Source organism: Anabrus simplex, chromosome 1 (genome assembly GCF_040414725.1).
Source record: "Anabrus simplex isolate iqAnaSimp1 chromosome 1, ASM4041472v1, whole genome shotgun sequence".
NCBI classification, from domain to species: Eukaryota; Metazoa; Arthropoda; class Insecta; order Orthoptera; family Tettigoniidae; genus Anabrus; species Anabrus simplex.
This window is the reverse complement of record NC_090265.1, coordinates 1,581,759,405-1,581,787,198: the sequence shown is the minus strand read 5'-3', so window position 1 is coordinate 1,581,787,198 and position 27,794 is coordinate 1,581,759,405. Positions and strand designations below refer to the sequence as shown.

The window sequence follows — 27,794 nt, the reverse complement described above, 5'->3', positions numbered from 1 at the left end:
CCCACGTCCTTCTGAGCAAACCGAGGACGCCCAGATCCTACAATTCTTAAATAGTGCAAGCCATTCCTCTCCAGTTTCAACTTACCTAATGTATAATTGTGAGGTTATTCACCTTTCAAAACTAATTTAATTTAAAATAATTTAGAAAAATCCGAAAAACGTTAAATAACAAATTATATCTGTTTTAATTAATGGTATATCAATTCAGAAAAATGGAACGCTTTGTCCCAGACACACCTCTTTTGATTTTCGTGAAATCAGGGAAACAAAACGGTAATTGGATATTTTAATCCATTTAACCATTCACATATTATTATAGAGATTCCACCCATCGCCATGTTCATCGTGCCCAGATTTCAGTTCCTACATATGGTTATGGAGGGAATAGCCTATACACTCTAGTTCATTGGAGTAATAGACATATGAAAAAAATTAAAATGTATTTGAACCTCATTCAAGAGGAAAATATTTTCACGCGGTACGAATCGTGTTGCTGTTCGCTTGCACTCAGGAGATCATGAGTTTGAATCCCACCAGTCACTGCTATGAAGATGATTTTTTTATGGTTTTCAATTTTCACTCCAGGAAAATACCAAAGTTGTAGCTAAATTCAGGCCAATTCCGCTACCTTTTCAGTCTTAGCCCTTTCTTGTCCCACTGTCGCCAAAGAGCTGGGTTACTGCGACATCAACACATGACAATATAAACAAAAGAAACATTGCTCCTTCGTAGGAACTCTAGATCACCTAGAAGGTAATTAAGTAGTAGTCTCTATACTTTAGACTGATGATTGAATGTTGGTGGGGCACATTGGTATTTCAGCGTGCTCTACGAGATTCCTGTATCAGTAAGGCAAAACTCGGACACTGTGTTGTCTAGTAGAAGTTAGAGTACCCCAGTGCCATCTCCATACACGCCAATAACCCCCTTAGAAGAATGGAAGGTAAAGGAACGAGGTGCGATAGAGAGTTAACTCTGCTCCGCTATCTTTTCCTCCACGTACAAATTTCTGGTGTGGGCTCAATGAATCCCAGGCCCATATACCTCTCCGAAAGTGGAAGTCTCATTTCTACATTTTTTGTATTTTTGTTCATTTTTTTCGCTTCGAAGTAGATTCAAGTAAAACCCTACTATGAACTATTTCTAATAACAATGGTATTTGTTTTTACGTCGAACTAACTACTTTTACGGGTTTTGGAGAGGCCGAGGTGCCAGAATTTAGTCCCGCAGAATGTCTTTTACGTGCCAGTAAATCTACCGACACGAGACTGACGTATTACTACCGGACTGAGCCAGGATCGAACCTGACAAGGTGGGATCAGAAGGCCAGCGCATCAAGCGTCTGAGCCACTCAGCACGGCCAACTGGTGGCACAGATCTGTTCCATAAATGAAATCCATTTCACAGCAACTTTATTCCTGTTTGAAGATATCATCGCAATTGAACGCATCTCACAGAAACACATTGATCGTCAACTTGAAAAAAAGTAATACTTTTTAATACACGACTTCCGTTGCATAAAGTGGTTAACAAATCATAACGGTGTCGTGGGACGAAATTAGCTTGGCGTGCAGAAACCAGATCAGAGCCTTGCTCGATATCCTTAGAAAGTGCACGGTAATTATGAGCCGCTGAAACCAGTCGGATGAAGGTCACTGCAAGTGTTATTTCAGACCGGTCCATTTTAAGTCCAAAACTGATCCTTATTAAGTCATCGAGTGCTCTGTGCAACATTTACTTAATTTTATGTGCCTCATTTCAGAGCTATTTCGAAAGAACTCATCATGAACCAGACTAATATTGAAACGATTTAACTTTATTCACAAAGTTTAAGAATTGTTATTACATTTTAAGCAATACCGGTACACGTTTTCAAGGAGCGATCCTTCCTTAGTTAATTTTAATGCATGAAATAACGCTGAATTGTACACTTATAATAATAATAATAATAATAATAATAATAACAATAATAGTAATAATCAACATATTTATCTTCACCTTCACATACAAGTCGTCGACAGACTCCGAATATGTTACAATACAGACGCTGTAACCTCTCAGTTGAAGTGAGTTCGACATCTCTTCATATTATACGTCCTTTATCGTTTCTCTTGTCTCTCCTTGAATTATTGAGATTACGCCACTTGCTTTGGGAGACGAATATCAAGAATGCTGCAACGTGACTGATCTGTTAAAGTTCATGCCTGATAATGATTGCCTCAATCCTCTTGGCATTGGCCATTTCGAAGACACCGTCCTGCCATTTTAAAGTAAATATCCTTCTAAGTCAGCACTGGCGGTACTTTCCCAGACATTTTTAGTGTCTCCTGTAAGTATTCAAAGGCCCGCATCCATAAATAAATATTGGTGTACCTACCATTTAGCTTATTTCGTAGACTAAGTTTATGGTTGTCGAAGACCTTGTCAAGAAGATGACCGAAGGCCTCATCAACACATCTGAAGTGGCACTGTATTTCAGCATCTATGTTAGCACTCTTCGAGTGGTAGCTACCGCGGTATGGAAAGTGCTCAATATGGTGCTAGGTGTCGTCAATAACCGTGATGGACCCTCGTTATTGTTTGGTGCAGAGTGGTAGAGAACATGTGTTTCGTTTCTATCTCGATAGTGGTCTTGTGTAAAGAAACATAAGAATGGACATATTCCTCCTGCGAATTTACCTGGTGACTTAAGTTCATCACCTCGAGTAATTTACTTATGGGGTGTATCCTAATGAAAACAGAGACAACTTTCATTAGGCTATAAAGGAAAGTAACTAAAAGAACACCAAACATAATAATAAAAGTGTTCCGTAACACTCATTGTTCCTACAAGATTTGTCACGGTCTGCTGGCTCAAGGCGAGGCGAAATGCGGAATTAGTCTACGTTCTATTACTGAGAACTATGCCCTATGCCATTGGTAGTAGTCATTTGAGAAAGTGAAAACTCCCTGCTCCAAAACGTAAGGTCATTTCACACTCACCCTGAACACAGGAGTCTGTATGACGTCCACAAAACTTTTTAATGATAATTTGCTGAATGGGTGGTTGAATGACATTCTCCCTATCCTCTGGATAACTCGTAACGGGCTCTTGTGAAGAATTTTCAAGGCCAATGATCATCAGTGAGAAAGTTAAAAATATGATCTTCCTGTTCCAAAAATGAAATATTGCCCAGCTGCAATACTCATTCTCACGGCTACAGATGCATACTGCGTTCATTATTCCACCGGGAGTGTGACAGACAATTCCTATCTTGTATATAAAATGCAGACTAGCATAAGCAAGGAAGAGCTTTCTTAAGAAAAGAAATTTGCTCACTTCAAACATTGATATAAGAATTAGAAAGATGTTTTTGAAGACTTTCGTGTGGAGCGTGGCATTGTATGGAAGTGAAACATGGACGATAACTAGCTCAGAAAGAAAGAGAATAGAAGCTTTTGAAATGTGGTGTTACAGAAGAATGCTGAAGGTGAGATGGATAGATCGAATCATGAATGAAGAGATACTGAATCGAATTGGTGAGAGGAGATCGATTTGGCTAAATTTGACGAGAAGAAGAGATAGAATGATAGGACACATCTTAAGACACCCAGGACTTGTTCAGTTGGTTTTTGAAGGAAGTGTAGGTGGTAAGAACGGTAAGGGTAGACCAAGGTATGAATATGACAAGCAGATTAGAGCGGATGTAGGATGCAATAGTTACGTAGAAATTAAAAGGTTAGCAAAAGATAGGGTGGCATGGAGAGCTGTATCAAACCAGTCTATGGACTTATGACTCAAACAACAACAACATATCACTTGTATGTCCTCGCTCATTCAAATGTCAATTACGCCGAATGTTCCTCGTGATGGTATCGATCAAATCTAGCATTATGGTGTGCATTGCATACCAAATGGAGAAAGAACTTCTTCGTAGAACACAAAATTCACTGACCCTGGAAACTCAAACTTTATTTGGGTCATGAACTGGAAGCTCGGTCGATTTTGAATGTGTTTCCAATTAGCTTTAGACAAATATTGGGATGTCTAATTTTAGTTCGTACGTTCTGAATCACCTGTCTAAATGACAGATTCATATAAAGTAGGTGAAGTGTTATGACTAGGGCCCGGGTGTTTGTGACATGTCATATTCTTTATATTTATTCCATGGAAAACATAAGTTAAGCATGATTTTATCTACGGTGACTAAAATTATCTAATTTTCACGACATACATAAAGCCATATTCTGACTCTTTTAACGGTTTTTATAATTTTCTGGTAATTTTTCATATCATAGTCGTATTTACCCGTGATTTTTCGTATTTTTGTCATATATTTATCTTTATATTCCATTTTCGCATGCCTTCTTGCAATCGTCTCAGGCGGATTTTTCACATCTCCTAATAGTTTTCTATAATTTCCTACAATTATCTTTCTTGGAAATATATATGGATGTGAATTAGGAGGTTAAGCTGTATAGAAAGAGACAGATGCGTAGGAAGAGCAGAATAGTGAACCTCAATTGAACTCTAATGATCTGACGTATTTCAAATATGTTCCAGAAACATCGTGCGATATCGAGTGTTTTTTCTCCCATTATATGTCAATGTTCCGTGAAAATAGAAAAAGTTCCTATTTGAAAACTTATGTAATTTGCTCTTGTAATTCTTTCTGAGCGCTCATCTAAATGTGAGATTTATTTCATTCTGTGAAGAGTCGAGAGTTACCTCTGGACTGAGTTATTAAATAAATTCAACATTTATAATAATAAAGGTAATATTATTACTTACTTGTAATTACTGAATATTCTAGATTTTAAAACTGTACTACCGGGCGAGTTGGCCGAGCGCGTAGAGGCGCGCGGCTGTGAGCTTGCATCCGGGAGATAGGGGGTTCGAATCCCACCGTCGGCAACCCTGAAGATGGTTTTCCGTGGTTTCCCATTTTCACACCAGGCAAATGCTGGGGCTGTACCTTAATTAAGACCACGGCCGCTTCCTTCCAACTCCTAGGCCATTACTATGCCATCGTCGCCATAAGACCTATCTGTGTCGGTGCGACGTAAAGCCCCTAGCAAAAAAATAAAAATAAAAGTGTACTTTAAATATAATCTTAATTTAAACAGCGGAAAGATTTTGAATATTTCGAAAATGTTACCAAAAACTTTTAACTCATATTTATTGTCACATTTTAATGCATTTTTAGGTCATCTTTAGGCGATAAATAACCGGATCCTAGTTATTAACAGTACTTATTTACGGTGTAGAAGGATGAACACTAAAGACTTCGTCAATGCTGGCCTTTGAAATGTATACAGTATATATCGCAGAATATTCAAAACCTCATGAGTAGACAACGACGATTACTCCACCGTATCGGAAAGCCTTAGAAAAAGACGAAAAGTAGGCCACATCTTACGAAATTACAAATACAACCTGATACAAGTGATCAAGATAGGTGAACGTGAACATGAACTTGGAAGTAGAAAATTATCCACGGTGTGGAACCTCCAGCAGTGGTCCGACATCTTCGATACACTAACTCTGATTACTGGAGCGCAAAGAACGAGAAATTAGTCCGTGATGGTCGCTAAACTCCTGTGAGAAGAGGGCGCCAGATAAATAGAATATACAGTACTAGTACAAGCACAGCTTACCAGGCATATTTCATGTTCACAATGAAATAATGGAGGTTGATCTCACTGTATCCTTTCCTTAGACAGTGCTTCATAAGAACAAGGCCTCACGAGCTGACCCACAAATCTCTCATCGTCTTATTCAGTATTATTTCCCACGTATTCAGTATTCATTCCTGAGGCCTGTTCCTAATTAGTTTTAAACTATTACGACTGCTTTTGCATTTAGGGTCTAAGAACTCCTCAAGCATTGTCCCCATACTCTCGTGCGTCTGTATGAAAACAGTAAAATACCTAATGTAATAGTTGGAGTGTATCTAACAGACCTAAGGTAGATTTCTTGCCTCGTAATTTTATGCAACATATTATCACAGCATTTCTGCAGTAAGCTTGGTAAAAGTCATCGAAGTAACAAATCGGAGCACTCTTTGAAAGTTACCTTACTACATTTTACTACTTGATTCTTCCATTGGACATAATGACCAAGGTACTTCTTGTAATACAAAATTTAAATTCTCTTCGTTTTTAAAGTATTGTGCTTCGTTTCGAACTAATTGCATGCCTGAATGTAATTCCTATCAGTTTATAAAATAGACACCTTTGCCTATTACACAGTATCCAAGACTCCTGTCTCCATTCATGACGAAACACACAATGGTCTCTACAGGAAGAGGTTGTTCTCCACTTTGCCGCGAAGCATTTCAGGTTCACAATATTGGAATAGCTCGGTCTGTTAGAGACAGTATGAAACATTGTTTGTCAAAATATAGGTCTGGATGGCAGATTTAAGTAAAGTAAATTGAATGCCCCTTACATCTAATCATATTCCTTGACTTATTGTAGGAAATATGCACTAAATACACTTTTAATTATCAGACAGCTTTTCATTGCATGTAGATGTCTATGTTCGGGAGCCATGCTACACGTGATTTTGTCCGTTTAACGTATATACCGTACTATTTAACACCACAAGATACATGGAGAGAATGCAAAAGTAAACATATTTGTACTCCAAATTGCGTTTAGGTGATAGGCCTCTTTGACTACTCACTACGCTAACTAAACTCTAATCCCAGTCACGAAAGCCAAACAATAAGTTAGACTTCAGTATTCTATATCTACCACGTAGGCCTAACATTTCGATGTCCAAGGGCCACCTGAATGGGCAACAATTGGCTTGACAGGTCTGAGCTTCTGGTTTTAATCTGTACTCTATTAACATCGAACATGGAAGTTCTAGGAAAGGTAATCTCTAGATCGCTAGTCAGTGTTCACGTAACAATATAGACCTATTAGAAGAAGAATTCTTAACATAATTTATTCCACTGATTGCCTTTCTTCTGAAGTTCACTCTAAACATTTGGTATTCCATACAGACTGCTCATCCTCAGAGGACGTGACTTCAAGAAATAAAAGTTTAAACTATAACAGGTGACATAGAGCTCGTGTGCTGAGAAATATTACGACTAGGAGGTGAAGGTAGGCATATAAAATGATTGGTACTATTTTGGTCAGAACTAATTTGTGAGTGTACAAAGCAAGCTCTAATGGCTGTAATATTCAAACCCCTGAGGGTGGGGGTGGTTCATACGTGGTATCCCCTACATGTCGTAAGAGGCGACTAAAGGAGGCTCCAGCAGTTCTTAACTTAGGAGCGTGGGTTGGCGACCACAGTGCTTTTAAATGAGTCCCGGCACTATTTCCACTTATTTGTTCCTAGCTCCTCACTTTCATTCATCCTATCCTACCTTCCTTGGTCATCACTTGTCCTTTTCAAGCCCTGACGTTATTGGTTGGGAGGCCTACATAGTCTTTCATTTTCACGCCCTTCATGGCCCTTGTATTCCTTTGACCGATACCTTCATTTGTCGAAGTGTCGGACACACTCAGTATTTTTTATATCTGTTTAGTGTTAATAGAGGATGGTTACCCAGTTGCACTGCCTCTTAAAACAATAATCACTACGACTACTGTAATGTTCAACTTACCTCGCTAAGATTCTCGCGTAGAGGAAGTGTCTTAATCATATTATACTGCTTTTACTTCCCTGGGTACTCCTCGGAGTGTAACTAGTTATACATTTAGTAACACAGACATCACCACATATTTCAAAGGTAACTTACGACACCGATGTGCTAATTCTCAATCATCTTTAGAAACTAACGCTTCGAGCAGGAGAACTTGCAGAAACATGTCCATGCCTAAATTTGGATTAGAAATGCTTTTCAGAATGTACTACAATTTTGTGACGAATTCAGAATCACAGTAGACCAAGCCCATCAAATATTATTTTAAGAAATATATCTTAAAGTTTCTGTTAAATTATATGCACTGAAATGATAATGCAGATATAAATACATCAATACAGAGTGAAAACTATTAATCTGACATTTACACATTATTTACACTTACCGCAATAATTTACAATATCACTTACCAAGGTTAAATTCATCCAGCGATTCAAATGATGTGTTCTTTGAGTCATCATCGACTGGTTTGATGAAGCCCTCCATGCCACCCTATCCCGTGCTAACCTTTCCATTTCTACGTAACTATTTCATCCTATTTCTGCTTTAATCTGCTTGTCATGTTCGTACTTTGGACTATCTCTACCGTTCTTACCGCCCACACTTCCCTCAAAAACCAAGTGAACAAGTTCCGGATGTCTTAAGACCTGTCATATCATTCTATCTCTTCTTCTCGTCAAATTTAGCCAAATCGATCTCCTCTCACCACTTCGATTGAGCATCTCTTCATTCGTGATTCTATCTATACATCCCACCTTCAGCATTCTTCTGTACTTCTGTAACCCCACATTTCAAAAGCGGCTATTCTCTTTCATTCTGAGCTAGTTATCGTCCATGTTTCACTTGCACACAATGCCACGATCCATACGAAAGTATTCAAAAAGCATCTTTCTAATTCCTGTATCAGTGTTCGAAGTGAGCGAATTTCTTTTCTTAAGAAAGGCCTTCATTGCTTATGCTAGTCTGCATTTTATGCCCTCCTTACTTCTGGTATCGTTACTTATATTACTACCCATGTAACAATATTTATCTACTTCGTTTAAGACTCTTCAGCTAATATTTCCTGCATCACCTAACTTTATTCTTCTGCACACCATTACTTTTGTTTTGTACTTAAATGATGTATGAGAAACATACTGCTCGTCAGAAGATTCAACATTACACATTTCCGTCACCTATTTGATTGGTTAAATTCATAGTAATTAAAATCTACTCTAATATGGACTTAGTTCAGTTTTGTTGTGAACTTCACTTGCTGTTTAAAAGGATTCTTGGGCAGCAAATGAACCAATAACTTGATTCACTGTAGCTGTGAACCCCTCATATAAAATTCAAACCGTAATGTCGGTAGTGGATCCATTACTTTATATGGTGGGTTTGAAAGCAAAACACATTCAGTTTTCGAGTTCTTTACGTTTTCGCACTCCCCTACAGCGCTATTATAGATATTCGAACAAACCCTTTGCATAATTTTAAAGACTTCAAACCTATATTTCCTCAGAAAGTTTTTTGACTTAAAATGTTTTGATTGTAAATCTTCGATATGTTCCTGTCTCAGGAGTCAGTTGCTGAATACGACCATTTTACGGTAGAATAACCTTCACAGGGTCAATTATTTTGCTTTAAACATAGAGTGAAGTCGGTATAATTGGTGGATACCTCTGCCATCATTAAAGAAGGGACATCAACGCTCAGGGGAATTACCGGTTCTAAGTGAGGTAGGTAGTTCTTCGGTGCTTGCTTATTTTGAACTGCTTAATAACTCAAACGAACTTTAGAATGTTATACTTCAGTAAGCTGGAGCCATACATCTCGTTATACATTCCGCATGACTGTTAACGTGAACACCTTTCACTTTCCATTGAGCCGCGCCGTCGGGAAACGGGTCAGTATTGCAGCATAACTGTTCCCCGTTACGTGCTTAAATCAGCATTCCTCCCACGAAAAGGATACAAAATCATTCTCTATCGTTTAGCTCTGGACCATTTAAAGAAATCTTTTATGGAATATACATAGAATATTTGAGAGAAAATCGTTGGAGCCGTGAAGGGCGAGTCACGGTTTCCTCACCAACGAGGCTCCTGCGGTTCAAATCCTGGCGAATGCATCTCGGACTTTTGAATTAAATGTCTCGTTCCTGTATCTGGGATTCCAATTAATACTAGAGATCTCATAAATATGATCACGATATTGATAGCCGCGTAAAGCTATTAGGCTGCTTTCTAAAAGTCATTCTTCTCTACAGTTGTTGTACGTGAGAAAACCGCTATGTGACCTCAAATGTACTCTGTTTTGGAGTTGAACTAAAATTCTTAATAGTGTGCTTGATTATCCTCAACTTTGTCTATTATATGAAAGTACCATTTCCACTTCGTTTTCAAGTCCGATTCTCAGTTCATCATATATTCCATCTCCTGTGTCATCAGAGCTAGGGAGGACTCCTGGGAGGTAGACTACCCAATCTACACAGTTGCATCTCTGATTTAACGTGTCATCCTCTACAGAACGCATGAATCTGCACAGTACCCAAAGGTTGATAAGTTGACTGCTGCCAGCCGGATAGCCTCCACATATTTGAGTGCCTAGTGATCAGCGTTCTGACATCCTCAACTGTATTGCTTGCCTTTCGTGAACGAGCCGCTGCTTCTCATATCAGACTACTCCTCGCTTAGTCTCACAAGGTTAAGTGAACCCCGTCCCAGCTCTCAGTACAGAATTAAAATCTATGGACAGGCCAGAAATTGAACCGGGGTCTCTGGATAAGAGGCATAGAAGTTCCTCTGTAACAATGGAGAAATATCTGGACTATTTCCAATGGTCCAAAATGAATCGATACAAGCATATTTAACAGTTATCCTTGCATTGTAAAAATAGAATAGAGATAAAACATAATTATAAATGAAAAACATAGAAAACGTACAATGCACACTCATTTCTTGAATGGTACAGTTAGAAATAGAATTTAGATGTCCCCTCATTAAAAATATGTTAATTGTCATCAATCGTATCCTGCAGGGTATTTGATAAGTAGAGTGGGATCCAACCATCATTACTGACACTGGGTTGCCTGTCCTCCTATATAAGTGATCTCACAAGGTGATCGGCAGTCCAACTTTTAGACGGAGATTTGTAGCCAGGAATAGGTGCTGTATATCTGCACACTTCAAAGCCAACATTCCTGTAGTTCGTGGGAAAATAGGGCCGAGAAGCGAATCGCTATATTAGTCAAATAAATATTGTTGTATAGTATTTTAAAAACCATGTAATTTGAAAAATGTGAATAATATACTATTGAAATACTGAGTTTTCCTTAAGTGTTGTAGGTAAAAGTATGTACTACGTAAACCTGTTCCAAATATAACCCATAAAAGGTCTCAGCCAGGCAATGCAGCTGCTACACAGCTAGCTTATAGGTGTTTGAGGTAGTCAGCCTAACAAGGTTCGCAGTCTTATTACCTGGCTTTGTTTTTTTCGCTGTGTTTGACATCAGACAGATCCTCAGTCTCAAGAGGCTGTGTGAGTCCCGTTCCAGACTTCAAACCAGAATTAAACACTTGGACGAGTCGGGAGTCGAAACCTGGGGTCACCGAGTGAAAGAGAGACACGCAAGCCCGAAACCACAGGGCTATTTAAAATAATATGTAATATGGGCGGAAAAATACCATAATAAGGAGAATAGACTTGTGTGTTGAATCGTTCTAAATCGTTCGTAAATATATACTCGTACATTCTGACGGAAACGGATAGAGCAGTAAATATATATTTGCTCATAAAACCTAGCTCTCATAATTTATCACCATTGTTAAAGCAAATACGACTACAAAAGGTTGGCATCAGGCCTACTCCTGATGTAGTGTTATTTATGGTCTAGCTATCACTGGATGTCAGAATCTTGTCCCTCAGGAATTGCATTCAATATGCTGGAAGTAAGCGACGTGGAGCTGTCACATCTAATCCCAATTAAATACAACCATCCTGAGGATAAATCTAACCCGCGTACTTAATAACAGAAAGTTGTACAACTAAGATCGACATTTTACCAGTTAATACATCGCCATTGCTCCAACTTTTAATGTTTTGCCTAGAGCAGTGAATTTGAACACCATAAGCTATAATTTTTTCAGGTCTGTTGCTTAAGGTTCTCAGTAAGTGATGCTATTGCGTTACAGTACTTGCAGATGTTATGTGGTAACCTTTCAAAAATATCAACATAGAGAAGAGATTCTACAACAACCGTGACGAGTTAGGAGTACAGTATTAACAAGTGTGGATAATGAGCTGTAATTGTATACATTACCTGAATTGTAATGGATGTTTGTGCAATGCGTTGCTGTACGGCAGGAGGGGAATATATTACATGCTTCTTCACAAATCAACAAGTCGTGGGCGATAATCTTGGTGAATTTTGAAGACCATAACTGTAATGACTGGTTTTTGATGTGCAATTATTCATGAAAACCGACGTAAACGGTTTGAAACAAGAACCTATTTAACGATATGCATTTTCTGCTGCCTGATTATGAAAATAAGTACTTTTGCTTCTCCGTGGCAGAAAGCAAAGTCACCTCTGTACAGGTCATGGAGGCCCTGGGAGGGATGCAAGGTAAACGCTTCCACCATCCACAAGCTCTTCACTTCGTGGGGTATTGTTAGCTCAAAGTTCAGACGGTTTTGCCCCCCAGGAATTAACCCCATACTCAATTTCGGTGTAGGATGAATGAACCTCACGGCCATGTACACCTTCAGAAGTGGAAATGTCGTTTCTAAAATATTTCGACCTCCTGACGGAGAATCGAACCTACGCTCTTCCGGGTAGACCGAGCACACCTTTACCGCCTTCATCCAGGCAGTTTTTCTTCCCCATAGTAGTGCGTAATCAATGCACAATAATTCCTCTGGACAGTCAACTCCTTTCCCTCGGCCATTTATCACATATCATATGTAAGCCTACAAAACGTAAATACACCAGACTATAATCATGCGGGCACATTCAGCCATTGGGAATTATAGATTAATACAATTATAATGTTGTCAGCACACTTGAAATGTTTGACGCATACTTCGTTCTTACTTTAATTCGGTTCAAATTTTAATATGTCTGTCTGGTTGGCTCTCAGATTATCTTACTTTCTTACCACATGGGGGAAAACTTAACAAAATTTCCCGAAGTTCGGTACATAAGTTCAATGATAGTCGGCGGAGCTGAAGGCTTCAGGCGGTTGACGAGCTGGTATTTCAACCCCAACTTGGCAGGTTCGATCCTGACACTGTCCGGTGGTATTTGAAGGTGCTGAAATACGTCAGCCTCATGTCGGTAGATTTCGAGGCAGGTAAAAGAATTCCTGCGGGAAAAGTTCCTGCAACTCAGCGTCTGAAAACAGTAGTTAGTGGGAGGTAAAAGCAATAACATTATTATTTAGAAGCTGGGTGTTCAGTTTGTCATTCCATCTACTTCAAAGCAGTTTCTAAACAGGTGAGCTGAGCGAGTTGGCCGTGCGGTTAGGGGCGGGCAGCTTGATCATTCTAATTCCCAGTTACTCTGGAACTCCGGAAATTGGAGTTCTATTGTATTTATAAATATATCGAAGGTGTAAAGCATTCCTCTCTCTCATTCTCAACAGTTGAATGGGGCACTGCTATAAGAGATGGTAACTAATTATTGGAGTTTGTCTCTTATTAATAATACAATACCGTGCAATCGTATGTTCACGCTTTAATTAATATGTGAAATGAAAGACCGAGGAACACACATCTACAACCACATTAGTGAGACATGTATTATTATAGAATAGCTGCCTCGATGTATAATTGGTAGTGTATCTGACTCATGATCTCAAGTTAACGGGTTCGATGTCAGCGGAGATAGTCTATTGTTTAAGGACGGTCAAATATCTTGGCACGCGATATCATGGTTATTGACATGTTAAAAATCTTTGGTGGCCTACTCTGAATTATCCGACAAAATTTAAGTAACTCAGTCATAGTATCCATTCCAGAAGAATTCCGCTTTCGTTGCTAGATAGCAGCAAAATTGAAATGTCGAAATTGGTCGGCAGCCTACCTACGTGGTACCATTTCAGAAGATCTATTTCACGACAGCTGAGGTATTATTATTATTATTATTATTATTATTATTATTATTATTATTATTATTATTATTATTATTATTATTATTTACAATTGGCTTTACGTCACACTGACACAGATGCGGTAGATCTTATGGTGACGATGGGACAGGAAAGGGCTAGGAGTGGGAAGGAAGCGGCTGTGGTCTTAAGGAAGGTTAAAAGAGAAAACTATGGAAAACCATTTTGAGGGCAGCCGACAGTAGGGTTCGACCCCACTATCTCCCGAATGCAAGCTCACAGCAGCGCGCCCCTAACCGCATGGCCAACTCGCTCGGTAGATCATTGTTATTAGCAGTAAGTTGTTTTGATAAAGAGGCATTAAAATTTATAAACTGACTTGTAACATCAGTTAACGTTCTATTGTTATGAGAGCCGAGAAATGGAAGGATGGTTCTCATCTTCAATTTATTTTAAATGACCTCGTCTATAACATGAACAAAAGTGCCCACATTCCATACTCTCTATGCTTTAAGTACATAGCCTTAATTAAGGTACAGCTCCGGCATTTGCCTTGTGTGAAAGTCGGAAACCGCTGAAAACCATCTTCAGGGCTGCCGACAGTGTGTTTCAAACCACCATATCCCAAATGCAAGCTGACGGCTACGTGACCCAAACCAAACAACCACTTGCTCGGTATAGTATTTAATAATAGAAGTATGATAATCACCTTATTTCCCTCGGTACATTCTTCATCGAATACATACTGTAATGACTTGTAAGATGACAGCTTGACTCCACGAAATTGTCATGAACCTAATATTTCCAGGGTATTGACGTAAGCGCTCGTCAAGTGTCTATAGGATGCCATGCCTTTGTCAAACACAGCTGTCAGTACACAGGCGTTGCATACTTCCTTGTTGAGCCGGTCAAGTCTGTGTGCACAACACTTCAGTGCTTCAGCCTTCATGAATATGAACTGAATTAACATCTTGTTAGAAACAACCACTGACTGTTTTCTTGGTACAAATACAAAGAGGTTGCTATGAAAATAACTGTAGTCTATGTGTGAGGCATAAATGTACTTTTGTATGAAGAGATGAATTCAAATTTTGTACAAATTTAAATCTATTCCACACATAGTTTGATACGTAAATACAACGTCACAAAGTCTATTGACTTCCATGCCTTCTTCTGTAAAAGTAAGCATACGAATTGATTTTAGAAAATTGGAGAACTGGACAGACTGAAAATGAATTATCTATCTGTTCGGTATTTTATCTCACTGACACAGTGGTAAGTATAGTGGGATTTTATCGGAAGATTTAGGAAGAAGTCCGTACCACTATCATTTCAATGTATTCGGAAATCAACTGATAAAAAATAGTCTGTTAAAAAAAAAGAAGTTTGTATCATTACAATGTATTTGAAATACTCCTGACGAATGTGCTATCTTCGTATGTTCATATTTACACAGTAAGTAAGTATGCGGCTTTAGGTACTCTTTGTCATCTCGGTAGCCTGAAAATACCGAAGTAAGATTTTCAAACAATCTTTTGTCACAAGAGTTGAAGAATACATTCTAACATGTTATTGTTTTGAAGTATTGATAGATGTTTGTACTCTCTAACTTGTAACATCATATTAAATTTTTATCGCGGTTAATCATTTCAACAACACAAATGTTTTAACAACACTGTAAAATAGCAATGAAACTTTCCTCCCACAATTACAAAATCATTTCTGTCCTTGGTGCATCCGAATGTTTACCTCCCCTTCATAAAATTGAAGATCATACCATAATTCTTTACCTTTCTTTACTGCTTGTTTTACGTCACACCGACACAGATAGTTCTTGTGGCGACAATGGGATAGGAAAAAGCTAGGAGTGGGAAGGAATCGGCCGTGGCCTTATTTAAGGTACAGCCCCAGCATTTGCCTGGTTTGAAAATAGGAAGCTTTGGGAGACCATCTTCAAGGACTGACGACAGTGGGGTTCGAACCCACTATCTCCCGAATGCAAGCTACTCGCCCCTAATCGCACGGTTAACTCTCTCAGTAATTGTTTACCATAGAAGGTATAAATCTACTCGTACTTACGTTTACAAGAGGAGGTGGTATATCTGATCTCTTTTATTAACACATCATAAATTAATTTGCAATCCGTGTATATATAATTTACTTTATAATTAAACTAACGTAAATGGGCAGTGTGTAGTGAATTTATTACTGTGAATAATTTTGATATAGGCCTATATACAATTCTGCTTTACGTCACACGACACAGATAGGTCTTACGTTTAGGAGTGGGAAGGAGGCGATCGTTGCCTTGATTAAGGTCCAGCCCCACCACGGAAAACCGTATTCAGGGCTTCCACCAGCAGGCTTCAAACTCACTATATCCCAAATGCAAGCTAATAAATACGTGACCCAAACCGCGCAGCCACCTTCTGGCTTTGCACAACTTCGTATGTGCAGTAGATCTGGCATCAGTGCACCCCATATTACGCGTACGGTCTTTTAACTTATAGAGACGCACTTGAAGACGAATGTGCTGTTATGTTACACCTTATTTTCCTCTAACATACCTTCTTACAAGTACATACATTTTTGGTGTAGTGTCTAATTAACCTACTTTGAAAATCCAGGAATGAAGAATTATTTCTTTAAATGGATTATGAATGTACTCTCCACAAAATGCAAACCACATTATCAGTATCCCTGATCTGGTTTCATACACTTGCTACCAAGAATATTAGGTCAGAGAAAGTTGCTCATATTCATTGTTGAGGATTATTTAAATGGAAATTTTATTTGCATAACCTAGAATTAAATATTCATATCAAGAATCACAATTTATTCTTCTTATGATGAGTGTTACAGCAGCTATTGCATTAACAACGCTGTCATTCTTGCTTAATGAAACTTTAAAGCTGCATATGTTAATTTAGGGAAATAATTACATAGATATCCAGATGTATAATGTTGTACTAAGGCTAGGTCCTCCTAAACGGAGCCTTAGAATAGCGAAAACCTGTTTTGTGTTGTGAAATACTGTTTATTCAACCAAGAAGTTTCTGCATGACTTCATCTCAAGGGTCACTCTACCGCATCGGATGGGTTCATTTTTCTTTCTGTTTCTATAAACTGTTTTATGAAGAACTGCTGCGTCTCTTAAGAAGATGAGGTAAGAAACTCTCAGGTTAAAAATGAAGCTAGGAAATACTTTTCTTTTGCTTTATGCCTCCGAGAGTATTTCTAAATTTCCCTCACAATGAAGATTCGCTACCTAAAAACTTAACCCAGAAAGTCCTAAATATTTTTAGAGCAAAAATTCTCAGCTATGTTTCTTTTTCATTAGGCACAACAGACTAATGAAACAATCGCATTACATTCAAACATCAAATACTGCAATCGAGAAAATGTCCCAAGCTAGAAAATTCATTTTTCTTTAAATGTTACTCATCATACTGGAAGAGAGGCTGCTAGGCCGATGCGGGAAAGGCGTTCTCGGTTTCCCCGGAAGATCGTGGCTTCGATTCCCTGTCAGGAAGTCGAAAACATTTAAGAAACGATATTTCCACTTCCGGAGGTGCATATGGCCCTGAGTTTCACTCATCCTATACAAAAAATGAGTTAATTTCTGGGGGCACAGGCGGCCGGGCGTAGAGCTAACCCCTCTACCCCACCAAGTGCCGAGGTAAAACGTTGCCTCACTATGCTTCCAGTGATAACATTACTGTGCGGCTTAATGGGGAAATTCTGCGGGTTCTAGGATTTTAATTTTTTTTACAAGTTGTTTTATGTCGCACCGACACAGATATGTCTTATGATAGGATAGGAAACGTCTAGGAGTGGGAAGGAAGCGGCTGTGGCCTTAATTGAGGTACAGAACCAGCATATGCCTGGTGTGAAAATGGGAAAGCACGGAACACCATCTTCAAGGCTGCCGACAGTGGGGTTCGAACCCACTCTCTCCCGGATGCAAGCTCACAGCTGCGCGCTTCTAACAGTACGGTCAACTAACCCTGTTTTAATTCATTAAATGGAATTTAATATCTTCATGTCTTCATCATCCCTCGTCATTACTACATATATTTAAAGCATTGAAACTCACACATTCCCAGGGGCTCTTGACTTAGGAGAATTGACTTGTAACCTTAAGGCCCCTAAATGATTAATTCCTTTTCACTGACTAGTATCGGTCTCTTCACTTTCGTATTTCCTTTGCGATCTCCTTATAAACTCTTATTCTCTTCTGACTCCAAGGCGTATTAGCCTTACCAAGCCTAGGGAGTCTTTCATTTCCACGTGTTTCATGGCCTCTCTTCCTCTCTCTCTCTCTATCTATCTTGCCGGAACCTCCATTCTTTGAAGTGTAAAAAATCCTCCTCTTTCTCGTACGATTATTAACAGAGGATGGTTATCTCGTCATAACCATTACCAACAGCACCATCTCAATCTCTGTACCCTTTACAGCACACGCAGTAATTTTTATATTATTCTAATACCTTACCTCAGTTCATTACTTTCATATTGCCTGTACGTGTTCATCAACTTCTTTATTAATGCTTTTGCTAACATAGTGTCATATATGGTGATTGCAAATAGTAAAATAATGAATACATTACTAATTACGTGGCCGAACATGCGGTAGGACAAGCAATTCCCATATTGTCGGTTGAATGGGTAAATTAGCAGTGTATTTTGGTTAGAATAGACAATGACACCTTTAAATGGGACTAATACATGAATATGAATGTATCAAAAATTCAATCATTGTTTTAAATCTTTTGATGGATGTTACCCCTTTGAGGCCCAATTTTATGAAGAAATGTAGTTTTACTACCTGTAGAGAAGATATCAGACCTGAATGGGAACATCAAGTCATTCATTTCTACGGAACGACATATTCTTCATTTCCCATTTCGGAAACGTACTGTATATTAGTGTAAAGTAAATGGAAGCTTTATTTCTAATATTTCAGGTTGGTACAATTTACAGGAATAAGATAAGCGGGATATATATACTCGAAAATCAAGGATATTTATGTTTCATTTTGGGAACTTAACGTTTCTGAACTCTGGCTCTGGAAAGCTTGAAGTGAACTCTGCTCTGGAAAACCTGAAGAACATGAAGTTTCAATATAGCATCAGCTGTTGAAAATATTTGCTAATCTTATTCCATGATAACGGAAGATCTCAATGGAGTGTTTTCATTTCAGTGTACTGTAATATTTCAAAACTCCATTCCCACATTTTGAAGCATTCCACTCATGCAACTGTATAATCAATGTGTGGTATCTTTTTCGGATTATTTAGAATCTAAAAACTGTGTTCGTCCGTATCCGAAACGCTTAGGAATAACCATTGTGCGTCTAACATCACTATACGACGATTGTTTACAGTATTTGTAGGATGTAAATTGTTGTAGGGGCTGCATGTCAAGGAGGCAACATATGATCGATTCACTCGGAAGGACGTGGGGTTGATTCCCAGGCAGTATGCTTAGAAATTTAGAAACTAGACTTGCACTTCTGGAGAGGCTAATAATAATTATAATAATTTCGTGTGGCTATTTCTAGCCGAGTGCAGCCCGTGTTAGGCAGACCCTCCGATGAGGGTGGGCGGCATCTGCCATGTGTAGGTAACTGCGTGTTATTGTGGTCGAGGATAGTGTTATGTGTGGTGTGTGAGTTGCAGGGATGTTGGGGACGGCACAAACACCCAGCCCCCGAGCCATTGGAATTAACCAATGAAGGTTAAAATCCCCGACCCGGCCGGGAATCGAACCCGGCACCCTCTGAACCGAAGGCCAGTACGCTGACCATTCAGCCAACGAGTCGGACCTGGAGAGGCTAATGGCGCTACATTTCACTCAATCTATACCTGAAAAGAGTACTAAGTGAATTCTGGGGCACAAATATAGCTGTACCTAGAACCAATCACTTTATTCTACTTAGAGCCGAAGTGAAAAATAGAGGAAGCCTTTACATTCCAACTCTTCCAGGGACTTTCATGTTGTATCGACGTTCCATCGTTTTTTTCTTACATATTTCTGTAGAAGAACGTCGTGGTAATGTATTTCGATTCTCTTGATAGTTGAGAAGAAGTCACCTGATTTAGTTTTCCTAGTTGTCGATGTGTTTCCACTTGTAATTTTCCTGTGTTGTGTTACAGTGAACGCTGGCGTGCTGCTCCACGTACCAGCCTGCCCCGAGCCCATTGGTGTACAGACCTACCCTCACCCCGATCTGTGCGACCACTTCTTCCTGTGCACGAATGGCACCGTGACGCTGGAGCAGTGTGAGAATGGTCTGCTCTACGACGGCAAGGGCGCCGTGCACAACCACTGTAACTACAACTGGGCTGTCGACTGTGGACCCAGGAAGGCCGACCGTGAGTTCATTTCTTATAGCTATGTGAGTACTGGTGACTGTGAAATAAGCTCTGTCCTTCAGGACATGACTAATGTTTCTGTTCCCTTTACAATTTGTTTCCCTAAATAGTTTCCGAGAATAGAAATTAAATTCTTACATTAGAACGGATTAAACCGGAACTTTTTTCTAACACAGCATAACTTTCTTTTTTACAACATAGAGATCTGAAATCATTAACAATAAATCATTATAAATGATTGATTAAATCGAGTTCTAAAAATTAAACAAAATGTGTTCTGACTGATATTGTTTCCATGGCACCATTTTTCTCTTCATTTCTTTTCTCATTTGTCAATATGTGAAAATTTTTGAAATAAATTGGAAAGATGATCAATTTTAAAAGTATGTAACAACACAAGTTATGTAAAACATATCGATTGTTATAATACTGATATGAAACTTAAACGTAAATCGAGTGATAAATTAAAAAAAATAAGGTTAGATTTGTACATCATCTGATATAGGTGTCTTTTTCATCCGGGTGCGAAAATTGAACATTTGTCACATGCTAACCGACTAAAAAGCCCATTTCATCATATTGAGTCATTTCCTTTAACTTTTATATCCAAAAGTTCAAATCAGGAACAATTATCATACATTATAAATGGAATATAAATTACTCGTCATAAAGAGGTTCCTCATGGAGCAGATGAGGATTCGCGGCACTCCAGTAGCGGCTGTTTTGAAAATGTCCGTTGCCATGAAAGCGAAACCACGCGTAGTCTGAGAATGATGTTGGGATCAATTTCTCCATCGTGCACTTTCTTCAAAATCCATTCAGGAAATCTAATCCTACACACAGTATCACCCACTTGTTCTTGCATCACTGTACATTTATAGGGTTTTAACTTATCTAACTCCAGATCCCTTTGTACGGAACTGTAAGAAATTCCTGTTTGCTAAGAAGAAGGGCGGCTAAGAGATAATATGAGAATTTTTAGTCTTGCGCAAAGTCTGTACGTCGTCTTCTTCCCCTCTTATCATAAATATTTCCCGTTTCATGAAATTTGTTAATTCCAACACTTGGGAATTTATCTTGAAATAAACTAACAGCACAACGGATTTCGTACGGATATACGAATTGTGTGCTTGTTGCCATATCTTGATGGATGCAGTATTTTGGTATCCATCTCTTGGCACAGGCCAGAGCAAACTGTAGCTTTCACCGAAGTCCCAGTCTCATCAATGGCTGTGACAATATGGATGCTGCTGGGGTATGAATGGTGCTGAGTAATGAAATTTGGAGCACAAATAGTGTCCAAGTGTCATGAAAGGTGTTGCTCATAGGATCAGTCGTCCTGCAGTGGCACCTTCTGGTCCAGTGAGGAAAGCAATGGCAAACTACCTCACTCCTCATCTTGCCTAGTACGCCACATTTGGGCTCTGCCATAGGTTTTTGTGGTTTTCCTATAACTGCATAGCCTTTGGTGGTGCTATCTGAGGATCCAACCAGCCTCTGGGCTGATGACTTAACAGACACACATGTATGTTCAGTCCGTCAGCTCTGCCATCAGCTGTCATAGATGGCTTAGGCATCACTGAAGAGGCGTACTAGGGAAATGAGGAGTGAGGTAGTTTCCCGTTGCTTTCCTCACCGAGCCAGAGTTGCTATTACATATCAGTCTGCCAACCCCACTGAAATGCGTACACCAACCGACCCTATGAGCAACATTTTCACACCATTCATAGCAGGGACTGGCTGCATAATGATTGGCGTTACTAGCATCGCTCATACCTCAGTCACTTTCATATTGTCAAAGCCAAGGATAAGACAGAGACAGATTTATGAAAGTAACAAAATTGCTCTAGCCTATACCAGAAGACATAGTGTACTGTAAAGAATAGGTCCTGCCAGCGAAGGCATAGCAGACACACATACGAATCGTAAATAAACGCTGGATGAGGAGTACAATAATTAGGCCTATTATTATTATTATTATTATTATTATTATTATTATTATTATTATTATTATTATTATTATTTTCCATTTATTCTCCCTTCACTTTGTACACAGCTGTTGCTCTCAGAGAAACACGAAACTGCGTTGCGAGACAAGGGGAGAATCGGTAGTCCTCGTAGGCTTCCTCCTTCTAGCCCAGCCGCCACTCCGGTTCCAAGATAATTGGATGACCCAGTATATGAAATAGTCTACCTGATCTAATTTCATATTTCCTATTCTACGTACTTCATGGAATATAACACTGTTCTTCATGCTTATGGTCGTTGTATTGGAAAGTTAATGCTCGCCTGTTGCAGTTACCCCAGTGAGCACCCCTGGCTGTCTGTACCAGTTCGGTATCTACCCCGACAGCGCGTCCTGCAGCACCACCTACGTGAAGTGCGCCTTCGGAGTGCCACACCAAACACCATGTGAGCCTGGTCTTGTCTACGACGACCGCACTCACAGCTGCAACTGGCCCGACCAGCTTCTAGAGATCTGCAACCCTGAAGGTAAGTTCACTTCCACCACTTTGTCCGTGAACTGTTTTAAGTGAAAATAAATATCATTTAGATGAAAATGAACAGGGAGAAAGACATGGGAAAATACATTTTCATCAGTTGTGAATACTGTAGATGCCATCTGGGATATTAGCATTATTCATGATATTATATCCGCCTCTGTAGCGTAACGGTTAGTGTTGTTAGCTGCCGTCCTCGGGGGCCCGGGTTCGATTCCCAGTACTGCCAGAAATTTAAAAATGGCAGGAGGAATGGTGTGTGGTTGAAATGGTACATGCAGCTCACCTCCAATGGGGGTGTGCCTGAAAAGAACTGCACCACCTCGGGATGAAGACACGAGCTTATCCGGTTCCATCTAAATGGTTACCGTGCTGGCCTTTGGTCACAGGGGTGCCGGGTTCGATTCCTGGCAGGCTAGGGAATTTTAACCATAAGTAGTTCATTACCCTGGGAATCATTTCCTCCTCATCACGACGCGCAGGTCGCCTAACAGGTGTCAAATGGCCACACCCCATTTATTATTATTATTATTATTATTTCTTATATATTTAATGTACGTGGATGATATTAAGAGACATTATGTCTAGCATCTAAGTAATTATTTAAGGTGTCAACAAATCTAGGTTTCTCCGCATAAGCTGTAGTTAACCTTGAAACCTTGGGGCAGGAAGTCTAATGTGCAACCAAGTGGGCCACAAAACGTGGATGATTAAAATTAATATACGATTTATAAAATTAATTTGAAATAATTTTGGACATTTTAGGAGCTTATTTGGAAAGTAGGTACAGGGAAATTTCAGGATTTGATGAATCGTTTTTAAGAAAGAATAATAATAATAATTCAGACTACAGAAATGGTTGGTTAAAACTAATTTTTCCCACTGAAAATAATGAGAATTTAAATGGTTAATTATAGAATTGTTGTTAAAACTAATATTTAAGGAAATGAGGCAGTAAACAGTGAGACAATATTAAGTACTCTACAGTACAAAATGTTAATGAGTCAACGTCTTTTGCTAAGTTCCTTGAAAGCTATTCTCTTTACCAAGAACTGAATCTGAGATTATATTAGCAACTTAAATTTTCAGTATTGGCTCAAAGAAATGTATGACTGCATCGAACATTTTTGTAGCATGGAATTATAAGTGAATGAGAAATGTTAATCTTCTTTTCTCGAAAACTTGCTGAAGTCTGGACATATCTCTTCACATTCTAAATGAAAAATCCTCACCAATCGCCTTCTAAAAGGCTAATTAACCGCATAAACCTTGATAAATGAAGTCACTCGAAAACTGGTTCGATCTGCAATATTTGAACATTCAGTTGCCATTTCTTTGATTTAAAAAAGGCATATAACGGAAATGCAGCGTGAAATAGTTCCCCGTTATTTTCCTCGCGGATACGCAAGGTTTTCAACGATATTTCCTAAGCAGAGAGAAGTGTTGGATTCGCTCTAGGAGAAAGGTGGGCACAATTCGGCGCTCCAGCTCAGGCAAGTAAAAGAGCAGAGTATGCGCTCTGACGGAAGGTGCAGGCTAGGAGCTGCTTGCACGGCTCTCTGTTACAACTAGTGAAACGGGTGCGTGTCTAAACAGATTAACAGATTTTTTGGGGTGCCTAATGTCACATTCTATTCTGTGTATTAGATTAGGTGAGGATCAAAACAAGTTATTTTGCATGCAAACGCCTTATGCTAAGTAAATACGTTTATTTACATTTATTTCATTAGGTTATGCGTAAGGAATGGAATTAATTATTTTGACATATGGTAAGTAAGTACTCCTTTGACTGTGAACTGTACGACTGTATTGCACTCAGCCAGGTGCATTCGTGTGGCTTTACTTGCGCCTTGACCCCGCATATCGCCATCTAGTCATTACAGCTCAAACTATTTTAAGTTAACTCTTCCCGCGATCATGCCGTTAGCTCAAGGAGTGGGGCGCTCTCTTTGCCAGCCTATGCTCTAGGACTACTTTTCTTCCACATTTTCCAAATTACCCAAATAGAAAAATGTTATTAAATACAGGTGGACTGAGTAATGTGTAAATATACATTATTTGGAAGACTATATGATGTAGCATTTGAAATGTCTGCTTTAAAAATCAGCATTACCCTTCGATCGATGTAAATGAAATGTCGTATGGCTTTTAGTGCCGGGATATCCCAGGGCGGGTTCGGCTCGCCAGGTGCAGGTCTTTCTATTTGACTCCCGTAGGCGACCTGCGCGTCGTGATGAGGATGAAATGATGATGAAGACAACACAAACATCCAGCCCCCGTGCCGTTGGAATTAACCAATTAAGGTTAAAATCCCCGACCCGGCCGGGAATCGAACCCGGGAACCTCTGAACCGAAGGCCAGTACACCATTCAGCCAACGAGTCGGACTCGATCGATGAAACTCATTTACTGTCAGATACTCTAAATTATTTCTGTCAGATGAAATGTATTTTACGTAAAGTGTATGAAAACTCATTCTTCATCCTCCTCTGGCAGTTCAATCCACTATGAGCCTTGCCTTGTTAGAATCTCAGTTATCATGATCTTGTGTCTTATTTCTCCATTTGTTGCGTCAATCAGTTTCTCATCTTCCTCCACGGATTACAACAGCCTCAGTTTAGATCTTCCAACTCGTCAAGTATCTTCCGGCTTCTGCAGTAGTAACTTCCTACATACATCTTCATCTTGTTTTCTAATGTGATGTTCCAACTTAATTCATGGTTATACTGTGCTCTCCACGCATCAATCCCCTCGTTATCTTCCTTAAATACTTCTTTCAATGACAATGTTTCTACATTATTTTATAATAGCTGAACTGTCGCTGCCATACACCAGTACAAGTGTTACACGGGATTTCTACGACATACATTGTTTATATCACTGCAAATATCGTGAATTCACCTGTTTCATTAAGACATACCTGAATTTGGTCTTATTTGCAAGATATTTTGCGGTCACTAATTAACAATACACAATCTCGGTACACCCAAAGTTGTAAATGTAAAATGTATTATTCTGAACTGTAGGAACTGTAGATGACAGTGAAGTTACATTTATCAAACGATCTAGAAAGTCCCTTTCTGTGTCTTTTATGGACTGCTGTCAAATTTGGATAAATATGTACATTGCATTTTAAGATAAGAGTTGTATTCTCGACATGGAAGCTACTAACAATAAGGTTATTAGCATCCGGTAAGTACTATCTCGATCTCGGATATACCTAGTTAGGATAGATTCAATCCAAATCATGAAATATCTGTGTGGGTAGCGATTTATACATCCTGAATTAAGTGTAATCTTTGAACGCAATTTTGTTGAAGCAACAATGTTGACTTACATGTTTCATTTTATATGTGTGAGATATTTTGTCTGTATGAGTAATAATCCTAACTTCTGAAGTATTCCCTGTGGATGGCCGGGGAAGTTAACGAGAGATGAGATGCTACGTATTTCCTCAACACAAACGAACAAAATTCCTCGCAAATCAAGAATTACATCATTCACAACCGATGCAATCCTCTAGCTGCAATCGACTTGCGTCTCTAATTCATACATGACGAAAGATTGGAATCCTGCACTACTCAACTGTTTCCAAAGAACAGTGTAAACATCAACTGAGCTCAGCAGGAAGATAGTGCTCTTGACAGACTGCTGCGGTGCGTGGTCTCATTTCAGACAATGATAGGAATTTCTTTATGATGATTCACATGGCATCTCTCCTTAGTCTCTCTACCGAGCTCGATAGCTGCAGTCGCTTAAGTGCGGCCAGTATCCAGTATTCGGGAGATGGTAGGTTCAAACCCCACCGTCGGCAGCCCTGAAAATGGTTTTCCGTGGTTTCCCATTTTCACACCAGGCAAATGCTGGGGCTGTACCTTAATTAAGGCCACGGCCGCTTCCCTCCCACTGTAGCCCTTCCCTGTCCCATCGTCGCCATAAGACCTATCTGTGTCTGTGCGACGTAAAGCAAAAAAAAAAAAAGAACCTACTTATTCTTCTGTTTATAAAGTTGTCAGCCGTGAGGTTGGTTGGCACCATTTCTCCATTAACCCATGTCTTACGCCATTCTCTTCACCTCCATGTAAAATTGCCAGCCCAGCTCTTCACTAGTTGTCCAACGTAATTAAGACATGCCCTTCCCCTAAAATTTCTTCCCACTATAGCACCCTCCTAGAAATTGGCTTGTAGACGCATATCCCTGGTTGCATGTTCAATCCAGACGTTCCTTCTCTTCCTCCTGTACTTTGACCAGTATGGCGTCTCGCGTAATCTTCTCAGTAATGCAGAGTATCCTCAACATTCTTCTATAACACCATAACTCTAAAGCTTTGACTCTTTTTCTCTCACGCCTAGTGTCCAACTCTCACATCCGTAGAGGAATTTGCTCCACACATATGTCTTGACCATCTATTCACTAGCTTCCTTCTTAGCCATTCAAATATCAATGTGGAAATTTATGTTAGTATAGTCACACGATACCTCCAACGTCATGAGTTGGTTAATTCGTATGAGAAATTTGTGCAATCTTTGTTTAGGTCTTCAGACCATTGAACTTACAAGTGTAGAAATTGTCTGATAATAAGCTGTGCTACTGTATGATCTGTAATAGTGTATACTTATTGTGGTTTACCGTTAAGATAAGTGCTATGGGACTTGAAATGCCGTATTATTCCGGACATGATGTTCAGTGAGCAAGAGACAGGTGTCATATTGGGTACCATCACTGAATTAAAATCTGGAGGAGCAAAGTGCTCTTGATTATATCGGTATTTGGATTGGCCAACTGTTTCACGTCGCATTAATAAAGGAAGGTTTTTGGCAACCGCCGCATCGGAAAGGGCTAGTACTTGGTAGGTAGCAGTCGTCACCTTAAGCCACAGCACTGGTATTTTTTGTGGAGTAAAAGTGAAAACCACGTAAAATTATTTTCAGGGTTGATGATGGTGGGGTTCTAAGCCACTGTTTCACGAATGCAAGTTCACTATTTGTTACCTTAATAAAGTTAAAGCACCAGTATTTGCCTGGTGTAAATTTGAGATATCATGTAAAGTGCCCCATCTCCTGAATTCAAGCTAACAGCGACACGGCTTGAACCGGGCAGCCAACTCGCTTGATTTGAATTTCGTGTATCTAAACGAAGGATCATGCTCTCCTCAAGTATTGCCTAGAGAAGAGATAACGAAGCCAG

General features: G+C 39.4%; 1 protein-coding gene across 2 annotated transcripts in view; it reads left to right on the top strand.

Annotated features, from left to right (window-relative positions):
• LOC136881036 (protein obstructor-E) overlaps positions 1-27,794 on the top strand; it is a 60,828-nt gene that overhangs the window by 16,828 nt on the left and 16,206 nt on the right. For both annotated transcript variants that reach the window (XM_067153642.2, XM_067153638.2), the window contains exons 2-3: positions 19,888-20,106; positions 22,405-22,599. In XM_067153642.2, coding sequence (XP_067009743.1) covers positions 19,888-20,106; positions 22,405-22,599 — 414 coding nt within the window. The remainder of the gene's footprint in view (positions 1-19,887; positions 20,107-22,404; positions 22,600-27,794) is intronic.